The sequence below is a fragment of the Eschrichtius robustus genome, chromosome 4 (genome assembly GCF_028021215.1).
Source record: "Eschrichtius robustus isolate mEscRob2 chromosome 4, mEscRob2.pri, whole genome shotgun sequence".
Lineage (NCBI taxonomy): Eukaryota > Metazoa > Chordata > Mammalia > Artiodactyla > Eschrichtiidae > Eschrichtius > Eschrichtius robustus.
Window position 1 is genome coordinate 8,704,629 of NC_090827.1, and position 14,712 is coordinate 8,719,340.

The 14,712-nt window shown below is 36.0% G+C and overlaps 1 protein-coding gene and 1 long non-coding RNA gene across 2 annotated transcripts in view; both read left to right on the top strand.

The window, feature by feature from the left end:
- Positions 1–6,451, top strand: part of NUDT9 (nudix hydrolase 9) — a 33,599-nt gene extending 27,148 nt beyond the window's left edge. The window contains exon 8 of the mRNA XM_068542418.1: positions 3,427–6,451. Coding sequence (XP_068398519.1) covers positions 3,427–3,605 — 179 coding nt within the window. The 3' untranslated portion in view covers positions 3,606–6,451. The remainder of the gene's footprint in view (positions 1–3,426) is intronic.
- A 572-nt stretch (positions 6,452–7,023) lies between these two features.
- The window catches only part of LOC137763957 (uncharacterized), a 66,168-nt gene continuing 58,479 nt past the window's right edge, over positions 7,024–14,712 (top strand). Inside the window, exons 1-3 of the long non-coding RNA XR_011073887.1 lie at positions 7,024–7,189; positions 12,249–12,323; positions 13,806–13,968. This is a non-coding gene — a long non-coding RNA (uncharacterized lncRNA). The remainder of the gene's footprint in view (positions 7,190–12,248; positions 12,324–13,805; positions 13,969–14,712) is intronic.

A 14,712-nucleotide genomic window follows, 5' to 3' on the forward strand; every position in this document is an offset into this window, starting at 1 on the left:
CTTAGTGTGCTGATGTATTACAATGAGCGTATACTGAGGCTCAAGAGCTAGTGGAAGTGGAATCATCCGCCATCTTGGACCTAGTTGGTTCTAACCAGTTTATGTAGTGTCGCAATGGTTTTGTCATTCTTTTAAAGGTTGTGCCCTGCCCCCTTCCTGTCTCAGTATAACCTTGTGCAAATCACGTATTCTCTTGGACTCAGTTTTTTCCTTACAAAATGGGCTGGAACTAGAAGATCTGTCACTTTTACATTCTTAAATATTTATTTATTTTATTTATGGCTGTGTTGGGTCTTCGTTTTCTGTGCGAGGGCTTTCTCTAGTTGCGGCGAGCGGGGGCCACTCTTCATCGCGGTGCGTGGGCCTCTCACTATCGCGGCCTCTCTTGTTGCGGAGCACAGGCTCCAGACGCGCAGGCTCAGTGGTTGTGGCTCACGGGCCCAGTTGATCCGCGGCATGTGGGATCCTCCCAGACCGGGGCTCGAACCTGTGTGCCCTGCATTGGCAGGCAGATTCTCAACCACTGCGCCACCAGGGAAGCCCCCACTTTTACATTCTTGCTGAACTTCGGAAAACTCCCAGCACCAATTCCAAACAACAACTCTAACCAAAGTATTAGGATAATTCATCCTGGTATTGAGAACTTAAATATTTCAGAAGGAGAAGTATGCAAATATAATTTACAAGCAGGTCTCTACAACTTAAGTACTGATAAATTTGTTAGCTATTTATTTTTGGAGTTAAAAAACAATGACTGACCCTCTAGAGGTTGATTTTATAGTGTTTGAGTTGTTCAAATCACTGTTTTCACTGTTTTATTTTCTCTCTGAACTTAAAAAAAATTTTGTGGTCTGATAATTCCAAATCTCTGCTATATCTGAGTCTGATTCTGATGTTTTGTCTCTTCAGACTGTGCTTTTTGCCTTGTAGCATGCCTTCTAGTTTTTTTGAAAAGTGAACATGATGTATCCAGTAAAAGAGACTGAGGTAAATAGATCTTTAGTGTGAGGTCTTATGTTTAGTTGACTAGGAGTTAGGCTGTACTTATTATTTGCTGTAATTGTAGGTGTCAGAGGCTAAAATTTCCTCCGGGGTTTTTGTTTTTGTCTCTCTGTTGTCTTTGGGTTTCTCTAGAGACTACTTAAATAAGTCTGAGCCACGCAATTCTTTCAGCTACACTCCCTGTTATTTTATGGAATCCCTGTTGCTGTGGGATTGGGAGGGGGTTTGTGGGGTTTGGAGGAGAATCATAGGAGAACCCAATGATTAGGTCTTAGTTTTTCTGTGAGCCTGGGCCCCTGGGCTGTGGCTTTCACTGCGGCTTCTCAGCTTCTTCCTTCCACCCTCATGCTCCTTAGGTGAGACAGGAAGGCTAGAGTTGGGTATTTCCCTTCCCCCAGGCTGGTTAGGACTGGTGAAATAGTTTTCCTTAAGGGCAGAATGCTGTCTTATTTCAGAATGGTTACTTTTCCCCTCTCCCTGCTGCAAGCAAGTGGGGGTTTTTCTTGTCTTTACCCTGAGATCCTGGTGGCATTCCTGAAAATGTGACCCTCCCACCCCAAGACTGTGCCTCCAGGAGATTTTCTCTCTCAAGCTAGTTCACAGATCACTTTCCAAAAATTAGTCAGTTACCTTTTAAATGTTTCTACCACTTGCTAGCTCCAGAGGTGGGATTCTGTTCCTGGTAAGTTGTGATTCTCTGTATTTGCCTGTCTCTCCAGTTTTCAGGGTGGCATTGTGCCCGGTGACCTCAGTTCTCTGATGGATCCAAAAAGAGTTGTTGATTTTCAGTTTGTTCAGATTTTTTTTGTGTGAAGATGGGAGTGATGACTTCCAAGCTCTTCACATGTCAGACTATAAACTTTAAACTTTTTAGAATTCCGTTTTGTGTAATTTATTAGGTGACCAGAAGGGGAGGATGCTTTTCAGACATTATTAGATCTGATAAAGAGCATGTTAGACGACACTGTTATTTAGATTATCAGATATTTTAATTTAACTTTTAGATTCAGGTTTACTTCTTAATTCTCGTTCTCCATTGAAAATTGGATGTTGTAGTTGCTGTGAGATACACAAAGGGCTGTCATTTTAGCACTGGGATTTAGAAACCTGTTATGCTGAAATATTCAATTGATTCTTTTCTTTTAAGAAACAGCTTTATTATTTTATTATTTTAAAGGTAATCATTATAAAGATAAAGGATGTAGTGTTTATAATGAGTTATTTAGAAAATAGGTGACATAAAGCGGAAAAAATTTTAAAGCACCAGTTATTTCATTTCCCAAAGATACCACTGTTAGCATTTTGATTTATCTTTTTCCAGATTTTATATAGCTGTTTTTAAAATAAAGACGGGCTCACACTGTACATTCTGTTTTGTTACTTGAATTTTCACTTAAAAATATATTATGGACATATTTCCATATCAGTATTTATAGAACGGCTTCACTTTTAATGGGAGTGCATTGTGTAGCTGTCTTATCATTTATTTAATAATCTGTGCCCTCTAGATGGAAAGGTCGGTTATGTCCCTTTTTCTCTTTTTGGTTATAAATAATGTTGCCTTGAATACTTCAGTAGCCTTGTCTTTTTATTTCCTTAGGATAAATCCTTTGAAGTGGAATTGCTGGGTTGTTTATTGTATCCCCAGTGCCTAGTACAGAGTCTGGTGCATAAGAGGCACTCTGATATTTTTTGAATGAATGCTCATCAAAGAGGATTTGCTTTTTAAAAGCTCTTGATAAACATTGCCAAATTGTCCTACAGAAATATGCCATTTAGATTGCCAACAGTGATTGAAAGCATTTGTTTTAAATTTTTGATAATTATAAATATTTTAATAAATATATTTATATGTATTTATAAATATAACTCTAAATATTTTTTTGAATTTTATTTTATTTATTTTTTATACAGCAGGTTCTTATTAGTTCTCTATTTTACATATATTAGTGTATACATGTCAATCCCAATCTCCCAATTCATCCCACCACCACCTCATCCCCCAACTAAATATTTTATTTTATGGTTTCTGGTTTGGTGTCATACTTGGAAAAGTCCACTTACCTTAAGACTCTAAAGTGAGTCATCACTAATTGTTTTCTTTCATTTTTTTTTTAACATTGAAATCTGTCATCCTTCTGGAATTTTGATGTGAGTTTTCATGTTTATTTAATGTAAACTCTCTCTTTTTTTTTAAGGGTAATATTTTCACTTTTTAAAGAGAAAAGCTTTCTTACTGGTACCGTCACTTAAAATTTGGACATTTGGGAAATTTGGAATATTCTAGCTTTTAATTCGCTTGGCCACTTAATATAATGATGATTTAAGATTGTTACAGTAACAATACTTGAAGATACAGAATTATGCTGAAAAAGAAATGAATAAATTACTTTTTCTTGATGATGTTTTTTCTTTGGTAACCAGGTGAGATAATGGATAACCTTACCTTAGAAGCTGGAGATGATGCTGGAAAAGTGAAATGGGTGGACATGAGTGATAAACTCAAGCTTTACGCTAGTCACTCTCAATTCATCCAACTTGTGGCAGAGAAACGAGATGCCCACTGGAGTGAGGACTCTGAAACCGACTGCCGTGGGTTATAGCTCGCAATCTCCGTGTAAGCCCCATGGCAGCAAAGGGACATGTGCTGAACAGAGGGCAGCATCACAGAACTCATATATAAAAAGGGCAGGGTAGATCACTTGCGAAGTATTTTATTCACTTTCAAAATGATTTGCATTTAGAAGGTTTTGCATCAGAATAAAATTAGCAAATACGGTGAAACAGAACACAGAATTTTCTGCTTTCCAGTCAAAAGAGCTATAAAGAACCATATTTTGGATGCATTTTATTTAAGCATGGCTTAAACCAAATTTAACAACTGATGCTCTTTGAAGAATCAGAATCTAAATAAAGGTAAATTTCTGTTCAGCCATAACTTCTGCTTTCCATGTAGTTCTCGTTTGTCATTTTTTTTTTTTTTCCCATTGATCTTCTGAGGTCTGAAGGATGTTCCTGTCACATCAAGCTTCTTTCAGAAGAGCACCGATCACCGTTGTTTAATCTGATTTATCTTTAAATTATTTGCTTTGCATTTTGCTTTACATGATCTTGTTGAAGCTGCTTTCAAAAGTGGAAGCCTGATGTATTCTTGCCTTTAGAGTTGTGAGTTTTATGAGGAAATTTCATTCACTCTTAGTTGGTAAGGGTCAAGATCAGCGAACAAGAGCTCATGTTCTCATTGCCAAGAATTCTGAATTAAAAAAATGTATGCAGGAAATTAGTAATTTCAATTGCTATATGCATTTCACTCCACTGTAACTGTATGTGCCATAAATGAATTAAAAATAGATGTTCAGAAAGGAACTGAAATCAGAGACAGAGGAGGTCTTTGGGAGTTTTGGTGTCTTTTGTTAGGAAGAGATTGTTAAAGACTGACATAGGTTTTTGAGAGACTCACTATTAACATTGTAATTCCCAGAGGAAAGGAAAGAGTTGGTGTTCCACGTGTTCTTGGAAGCAGGGAAGAGGAAGGAAAATAACACTGCCTTGTCGCATGTGTATCACATTCTGGCCAAGCTATCCATTGGGAAAGTCTCATGATACTAATTCCTGTCAGCCTGAGGCAGGGACTGTCATAATTGCATCTTCCAGTTGGACTACAGGTGGGGCATCTGAAGAAAAGGAGGGTTAGGGGATAGAGACATGGTTGTTTCCTTCAGATATTGGAAAAGAGTATTACGCTTACTCTGTAGCTAGAGGACAGAACTAGGGCCGAGGTAAATCAATCGAAAAGGTGTTTTTTGTTTTTTGTTTTCTCTCCCCCCAACCCCGAGTTAGTGTCAAAACTCCTTTGGGGTAAATTTGCACTGAACTGACAGGAGGCTTTTTTCCCCTTAGTGTGACTATAAGTTTTGCTGAGAAACATTAGAATGTGTGATTTCAGGGTGCTGCCTCAAACCGCTCTGGAAGAGTTACAAGGTTTATTAATTTTCTGAAATCCATAAAATCCTGGTCCGTGGGTACGTAACAAGGGACTTGTACTTGACAAGAGTGATCTGCTCATTGGGTGAGGGGTAGGATAACCTTGTCCCAGCATGAAAGAGTCTTGATTCTACGTTTACTGTTAGGTAGGAAGAAATTGCTTCTTCCTGGCATGGAATAGAATTCTCTAAAATTGAAACTACTTACAGAAGCTCCCGAGAAAGTTTGAGCAGTTGCCTAAAGAATGACATTTACTTATGTTTTAATAGTTTTGACACATCTAACCTGACAGTAGTAAAGATATTATGTTATGAAAATTTTATTTAAAGAAAGAATGACTAAAGCACATGATCCGCAGATAATCAATTTTTTTGTGTCATTTTGTAGTTTTCATTGGAACATTTACAAAGTGTGCAAAATGATAAAACTACTATACCCTATAGATAGGGTAGAAGTAGATAGTCTTCTAACTGTAAGTATCCAGCACCATCTATAATAGAAAAAAACCAGATTAAAATTTTAGTTGAAGACATTTCTGGAGGAATATCTGCTCCTGTATCACTAGGTGATATTGCCTTCATATTTACTGTTCTTATATTTCAGACATAAGGAATATTTTTGGTTTTTTTTTTTTAGAGACAGCTGAAACAGTGATTGATAGATACCATTTATTGAATATCTACGTTGTATCACTTAATCCTCACAACAATCCTGTGAAGTTAGGTGGTTTTATTCCTATTTCACAGATGAAAATGATATTTAGAAAGGTTGCCCCAAGGTTTATTCAGTAAGCAACAGAGCTGGATTTTGAATCCTGGTCTGCAGGGTTCCAGAGCCAATTCTCTGTCTGCCGTATTCCCTACTAAGTTTATGAAGCTTTTATGATTTCTTACTTTAAGTTTGTAGTTTGGAAGATTCTATATTACTTAAGCAATACTCATGTTATCCATAGTAATAACGTTTATGGTTTGTGACTTGAAATTTAAGGGCCACATCTGATTTGGCTAGCCTTGTTGAACTTGTTTACATAATTTTGGCCCAGAGACAATTTATTGATAATATCTTAACCTAAGGATGAGCGGCTGCAATCAGTGTGTCTTGCCTGCAGGTGTTCTTGAGATTTGAAAGCATTTCCAACTCAAATAGAAGCAAGGTACTAAACATGCTAAAGAGGGCACCTAAAATTTCCAACCACTTTTAGAGGCTAAATGCTACTCTGTCTTACAGTATGAGGACTTATGATGGTTGCTGTTATTTTCTAAAGTATTTGTGAAGTTTTAATAAATAAATTGGTTTCAAAACACATCATTTGAAGAAAGCACTTGTAATTAATTTGGTCTTGTTTACACCTCCTTTAATCATATTACTAACTTACCACTATGGGCACAATCTGAAGCTGTTAAACCCTTAGGATAGAAGTATTTAAAAATGTATAATAATGCTCAAAAGATATTTGGAGATTTTACTAACCGTATATAACTTCTGACATAGTAGTAAGAGAATTATTTCTGCCAAAATAAACAATACAGATTATAGTTACTATATGAAGGTATTTTTGCCATATTTTTTCTTTGCCTCCATCCATGTCTCCCATATTATGTTTATTTAATGTTGATGGATTAGTATGGGTACAATCATGTAATGTTGGGAGGTAGCAAATAATGCGGTTCTTTTATACCTAAATGCTGAGAAATTGAACCATCAACTGTCTTTTCTGCAACATAGAGCTTAATTTCTCCCACTTCACCCTTGATGGGCTGGTAAGAGCATTTGAATTGGTAAGAAACACAGAATAAGCACTTGAGGGCGATGAAACTTTTCAGAAGGAAAACTTGCGTGAAATCCAATTTCTTTCTCAAAATTAGGATTGAGAATATTTTGATTCATCAGCTTCTCTCAAGGTAGGTTAAAATAAATACACACTGTCTATAATTTTAATTGACATTAATTCAGATATTTTAAAAAGGAATATACCTTTTTGATCTCTCTCTCTCTTTTGTATATATTTTAGATGAAAGCAAACTTGGGTGAGAGTCAAAGCAGAAGTCTCAAGGTTTGTAGCCTTTCCATCAAGAGAGCTGATGCTTTTGTGTTAAGGAGACTTGTTGCCTTGAGATGAGAGCATTTCTAGATTTGGAAGTTTCACAGCAGGCTTTTCTCACTGTTTGCTATGAATAGTCCGTAAGACAAAAGTAAGCTTGAGGTAAAATTTACTGTTTGACATTTCTTAACCTAATTTCTGTAAACTGAAATTTTGTCAAATGCTATGGGCATTATGAAAAGAATACATTTTTAGACCTGCAGGAATTCTGATCTAAAGATTTTGGAGGAGGGACTACCCTGGTGGTCCAGTGGTTAAGACTCCATGCTTCTAATGCAGGGGGCGCAGGTTTGATCCCTGGTCAGGGGACTAAGATCCCACATGCTGCATGGTGCAGCCAGAAAAAAAAAAAAAAAAAAAGATCTTGGAGGAAATCGAGTTTATAACTCATGAGCTTTAATTTGGGTAAATCACTTGGGTTCCATTCTGCCATATGGTTTTATGGTTCAGAAGAATTATTCTTACCTTTTCTGAGATTAAATGCCACTTGCTTTTATCAATATAACCATAGCAAAAAAGTTCAACCCCAAAGAAGCCCTAGATATTAAAAAAAATTAATAAGATACTATCTTCAGTCCATTAGGTAGATTTGTAGTTTATAATAGCTTAAAAATTAATGTGGACTTACCCCAAGTTGGTTCAAAAGAGAAATGATTAACTGTGAAAGAAGAAAAATCAATGATCAGTGATATCAATGGGTTTACCTTTTAGCTTATTTTTAACTTAGTACATATATAAGCTAAAATACTTTTCTATATGAAAATCTTTGTTTTTATTGAAAAATTAATTCCATTTTTACTGCTTTGTGTTTTATTTACATGAGGTAAGATTTTTAAATGAATATGCAATATTTAGATTTAAATTCCCTTAATTCACAGAAATATTTTCTTGCCTTGTAACTGCCTTGTAACGGTAGTCACTATATCTGAAATATAGAAAATTGATGTGAATGGTTGAGAAACTCACTGTAAACACTTCCATACAAGTGCTATCTTTCTTAAATTATGTGAATTCCCTCTGTGGATGATACTTGAACCAAAATTTTAGGACAGCTATGACTTTGCTTCGAGGGTTTACTTACACAAGCAATTTCACTGGTTAAGTATTGCTTTATAGCTTTCATGTGGTCCTGTTTTAAGAGACTGGCAGCTTGCTCAAGGAATTGACCACTGTGTCCACAAGGTGAATCCCTCTATTTGTAGAGCTGTCCGTCCCAGCACGTATGCAAGAATATGTAAGCTAAACACTGTCCTGCTTGTTCTCAGGCAAGAACAATTGCCCTGAGGTAGCATTTGTTCCTTTAGGGTGCATTTTCCTGCTTCTTGGTTTAATCACAATCACTGGGAGAAAAAACTTCTCATCACTGTGAAGATATGGCAGTTCTATAGGTTATTCTGTCAGGATCCTTTCTGGATGGCTTGTGGCCAACAGCACTTTCAATGAAGTTCAGAAAAATAAAGTGTAAATAGGTATTAAGTATTCAGATTTGGTAATTTGAATGAGTCATATGTCTGAGGAGTCAGTATTTTCCCTGGAAGAGACTTTGGAGGTAAATGAATACATATACCCAAGGTCACAGAGCTAATTTAATTTTAAAGATGAGCTTACAATCTAGGCTTTCCCACCACAGGCCAGGGCTCTTTTAGCCATGTTTTGATGTAAAGATGAACTTGCTAATTTTGTAATCATCAGTAATTAATTATTGACGGCAGTTTCCTAAAACATTTTTAGAATATCTATTCATATTCATATATATAATACATTCTAATTAAAAGATGCTAGAATTTTTACAATTTGTCATTTGGAAATGGACTATAGAATCTCTTAAACAGAGTGGATTGTGGGAAGAACACTAGCTATTTGAACTTGACTTAGGTTTTTTTTTTTTTGACTCTGATTCTTATTTAGTTTGACCTTAAAGTTTCTGGCACACTTAAATATTCTTCAAGGTGATTGATTGACTTTAAATAATCTGTAGTGAAGAATCCTGAAAATTTTTACCTCAGGCACACAGTGGTTTAGGCCTAACTTTTTAGGCCTAACTTTTTGACATTTTTTACGAATATTGCAGGTCTCTGAGATACCATCAACTGTAAAGTGCACCATTTAGTTAATGATGAATCTTAAAGAAAAAGGAGATTCTAGGTTAAATGCATCTGTTATGAGATGTATCTTGATTTCAGAAAATGTTTAAGTGTGAAAAGTATATGGGAAATGAAATTTTTAGTGTTCTCTTTTGTAACTCCCTTCAAGTATTTCCCCTGTGTTTTTATAAACTAATATTCTGAATAACATATATCAACAAAGGGCCTTGTTAAATAGTTGAATTATGTGCAGTTCAGTAAAAAAAATTATCTGTTGGGATTTAGATTTGATCATCTTTAATGTATTATGCATTTATGCTAGAGCTTCATTAGTGAAGAAATAAACTAGTCTATTTCATCTCTGCTAAAGTAAGTTATTCTGTAACTCTTAAGTCTTTTAAGACTCTTCACCTTCATCCTTATCAATGATAGAAGAGGTTGTTTTGTCAATTTATAGTTTGGATGAGTTGAATAAATGAATGTAGAACTGTTTGCATGTATCGAGTTAGTTTTTTTGGCTTTGAATTTAACAGCTGTTCTTAATTTTGTTTCCAAATGAATTGGACTAATAAATACAGTAATTTTTCTGATGAACTGGCTCGCCTTAAATGGAGTGCCGAATGTAATATTTTTGTAAACTTTATAGATTAACAGAGCAGTATTTACCACTATACGATCATTAAGTGTCAGGACCTAGAAAAAAGGAAATACAATCAATTGATCAAGGAGTTGTAACTCAGTGTTTTATCTATCTTTTCTACGTTATATATTTTCTGTTAGCTTGATTAATGAAAACATGCTTTTTAGAATTCTTAGCATTTATAAACAGTAAGAGTCACATTCGCTAATATTTTAAGTACCCCTCCACCCTTTAGTACCCACCCACCCCCTTCAAACCTACTATCTATCTCAGGAAACATGAGTCCACATTTCTGTGTGTGTGTGTGTGGACTCCAAACGTAGCAGGGACTTCTTGGAAAGATAATTAAATTCATGCTTACGAGGTTGGAAAAAAGACTGTATTTGGGAATCCCTTTTTTTTTTTTTTTCTGGCTGCACCACGTGGCTTGCGGGATCTTAGTTCCCTGACCAAGGATCAAACCCGGGCCCGGCAGTGAAAGCCACTGGACCGCCAGGGAATTCCCAGGGATCACTTCTTTATGAAAGTAAACTTTAATAATATCATCTCCTATAATTGTAACCGAAGTATCATTTAAAAATTTAGAATTAATATGCTATGTTACACACAATTTATTTTTTTGCTTGTGACTGAGTCAGTCTTGTTCTATGTAATTTCCCCTCATTCACTAAAATCCTGTCAAAAGTAAAATTCAAATAATCCTTTTATACCTTGACCATAACCTTAAATCTAGTTCAAAGGCTTCTGGGACAGATTCCATTACAGTAAGAATGAATTTTCCCCCCATTAATAGCAAATATAAGTAAAAAATTTTAGAGGTGAAATGGACTTCATGAATCATTCATTTTCACTATTTTATAATTCTAAAGGAAAGTAAGACACAAAGGAGTTTAAGATTACTCCAAAGTGTTAAATGACAGAGCTTGCATTCCCCAGATTATTTGACTTCAAATGCTTTTCTACTGGTCTCCTGGGTTCCCTCCACATGATCAAGGAAAGTTTCAGGTCTCAGGTTTCAAGGCTATATGAGATTTTTACATTAAATGACTCAAATCAGACAAAATATCAATCACTAATTGTCCCCAAAGGAGAATAATAACCATTATTTTTGGTATCAGCTTCCTTTCCAAATAAATCTAAAGAATTTTCAAGTTTTTGTTTTGTATTCATTTAAATACTTTCTTAAAGGAAACTTTAAGTATAATTACCTGATTTGGATTATTAGGAAATGGAAAAGGAATTGGAATCTACAAAAAGGAGAAAAAAAGTGAATTGTGAATAAAGTAAGGTGGAACATTTTGTTTTAGCTTTTTTTCTCATATATTCATTTACTCATCCCTCCATCCATCCATCCCTCCATCCATCAGTATTTATTGAGCAATTATGTGCTCTCAGGGAGTTCACCTTCTAGCTGATGGAGATTAGATTCTAGTGAATTTCAAATCATGTTTTTCTTTCAAGAAGTATGCTTATTTTGCTTAATTAGTCAAACCTAAAGCCTAGGAATCTGTCTTATGTGTCGATAGTTCTTGCAAATCCTTCAGTTTTTCTACAGTAAGCCATCTTTGCCTGATTTTTAATACTATTCTGCCATCTGGTGGAAGGAGGAGCTTCTGTTTCAAATACTAGTGATTCTTTTTATTGCCACAAAAATTTACATAATTTTAAGCATAAGACGTTAGTAGCAATTCCTAAATTCTAATTATAAACCAAGACTCCAGAATTTTGCGTTAATTTACAAATTAACGCAAAATCCAAATCTTATGGATTTCAGAAAAAGAAAAGAACCAACGCACCTAACCCTGACTAGAACCAAAATAATTAGCAATTAATTATAAATGCAAGAACTTAGAAATGTAGTGTCTAACAGTCAGTCAGGCCATGTGAAAACATTAAAGGGAAAGAGTGTTCCATTGAGGACCGTAACTTTAGTGACAATTTCTAAAAGACTTTAAGTTGAGAAGTAAACAGTTCGAAATTAAATATAAGCAAAGGGAAGGTGTTTCGTTACACTTAGATATAAAAACAAAAACTATGCAAAATTGTGTTCGTATTTTAAAACTTTTAGATGATAGACAAGAAGTTAAACAAGATGCTATTTTAAAATGTGTATGAACTTTTCAAAACATCATTGCCTTAATACTGTTTATTTAACATGTCCCAACCTGTGTGGCAGCCTCATTGCCCTGGTCATTCTTTCCCCAAGTTGCCATGTCCTTCTCAGCACTTGCTGTTCGCTCTGCCTGGAATGCCCCTCCCACTTCTCATGACCTGGCTTGTCTACCCCTCCTCTGTTATGAACTCTTTGACACATAGCCTAAGTCAGCTGGTTTTGTATTTGCATCTAGAAGCACTTACCAAATTACATTGTTTTTTCATTTATAAATCTCTCTTCCTCATCAGATTGTGAACTTATTTATACTTTTTGTTTTTCCAGGACTCACTGTAGACCCCATTATTTGGCAGACACTCAGTAAATATTAACCAAATGAATGCTGTCTGTACCAAAAAGGTAACTCTATTATGTATTTAACATTGTTCTGGCCTTTATTAAAAAGATATTATAAGAATTCAGATATTAGGAGAGATTGGAGAGGGTACAAGAAGAGCAAAATAATTATATTGTTTGACCTGTGGAAAAAAGCTAGAGAGAGCTGGGGAAAAAACTTTAGAGAAAAGAAAGCAGCAAGGCTATTTACAAAAAGAAAAAGAACAGGTAATATAGAAAAAGGTTAGCATTCCCTTCATGAAGAGTAACTAAGCTCATTATAGTCGGGGTAATTCAGTGTAAACGTCTTTTTGATAGCAAGTGTAGAGAGAGATTGGAAGAAGTCACTGAAGTTTTAGAGGGAAAGTTGCTCCTCCTTTGTCACACTTCACCACAAGCTATGCAGGGAGGGTAGTGTGAATAGCTGATGCCTGGTGGCCTCTTATATTTCTGTGTCAAAATTTGGAAAATGTTATAACCATCATCCAACTAATAAATACTTTTTGCAGTTTGAGATTCCCCAAACCTATGCTTACCAGGGGCAATTGTGAAGGTGGGAGAAATGGGATCTGAGGAAAAAATAGTGGTCCTTGTGGTGCGTAAAAGTTAAATCTCTATAATAAGAAACATGATGTCAGTCATTCCAAACATTTGAAAACTTTTAAAATGATGAACATGTCATTTGAAAATACAACCAGAAGTTTACCTGACCACTGGAACTTCCTCCAGATTGTTCAAGCTTGTAAAACAATAACAGCAACAAGGTAAAGCAACATATGGCAATACGTTATTCACTACAAAGGGATTTTATTCTAAATGAGAATAGGTAACAAGCCACTATTGAGCATTATACTCATCAGTGATGCGGCTGTCCTTCTGGAATAAAAAGCAGTTGAGTCTAACAGGGAAAAGTTGAATTAATTTTGTCCAGTGATTTAGAACTTGTACTTTTTACCTTTAAACTTATTTCCAAAGAATGCTTTCTCTTTTTCTTTTACATTTTGTAAGATTAATTACATATTTCATGCCTCTTCATCTTCAAATCAATAGTGTCCTCAGTTTAATTCTCAGCATTTATCAGTTCAAAGTGGAGAGAGCATGGAAGTGTAAATTTAAAGCTTGTATCCCCAGGTACAGATTTTGAAAGCTCCCTCACTTCTTTGAAGGCTCCTTTGTTACAAAATGTTTAGGGGACAGGTGTTCCTGCCTACTAGGTACCCTACCTAGTCAGACTATCATAAGCAGAGCTTAAACTCATAGATCTCATTCGTATAGATGGGGACGTATGTCTATAATCAACATGAGATGGTTTGGGGTAAGGTTATTGTAAATGAAACTCAATTCAAACTGCCTAATTAAGACTTAGGTCACTGTGGAATACTTGCTCTATATTGCTAAGTTTATTCGAGAGCTTCCTATGTTCCAGTTAGGACTCTTTAAGTGCATTAGATGCATTTTTATCATCCTTGCACAATTCTGAGGTAGTTCTTACAACTCATTTTACAGGCTGGGAAGCCATGGGTTTGTTCCTCACTGAAGGTCATGCAGCTTCAAATAGCATGTAGAGCTGGGATTTGTGTTGGGAAGACCCCTGGGCTGAAGAAGAGTGGTAAATTCCTGGTTCTACAGCTTTCCTGGAGTCCACTTTCCTCTTCTGTGAACTGAAAAGGTAAAGGTAATACTTTCTAGCCCAGAAATACTATGTCTCTAGTATGGAAATGGAGTGGAAAACTGAGGAACAGTACTCACAGGGGTGGGCAGAGCAGTGGCAGTGATCAAAAGGCCAGCAAGGATAAGAAATTTCATTCTGAAGGAGGAGTCTGGAATTGAAGGGTCAGGAGATCATTTTTAGTTTTTTCTAAGTCTTATTCCCATTATAAATAGACTGTTTAGTTAGAGGTGTTGAATAGTGGTCAGACTAAATTCTGTCTCTTGATCCAGGTTTTGTAAACCTACATCAGTGCTTTAAAAACAGTGTTTAGGGGCTTCCCTGGTGGTCCAGGGGTTAAGACTCCACACTCCCAATGCATGAGGCCCAGGGTTTGATCCCTGATCAGGGAACTAGATCCCACATGCATGCCGCAACTAAGAGTTCCCATGCCGCAACTAAAGTTCCTGCATGCTGCAACGAAAATCCCGTGTGCCACAACTACAGAAAAATAAAAAAGATCCCACATGCCACAACTAAAAAGATTCCACATGCCGCTGTGAAGATCCCGTGTGCCACGACTAAGGCCCAGCGCAGCCGAATAAATAAACAAATATTTCTTTTAAAAACCACCTGTCTTTAGACAAGACATGCATTCTGTGGCTCATAACATTGCACATACTTACTACTCTTCCTTGTAATCTCACAGTTCAACCTGTACTGTTTGGTCCCTGAAGTTATTTGAACTTGTGATCTCTACCCACA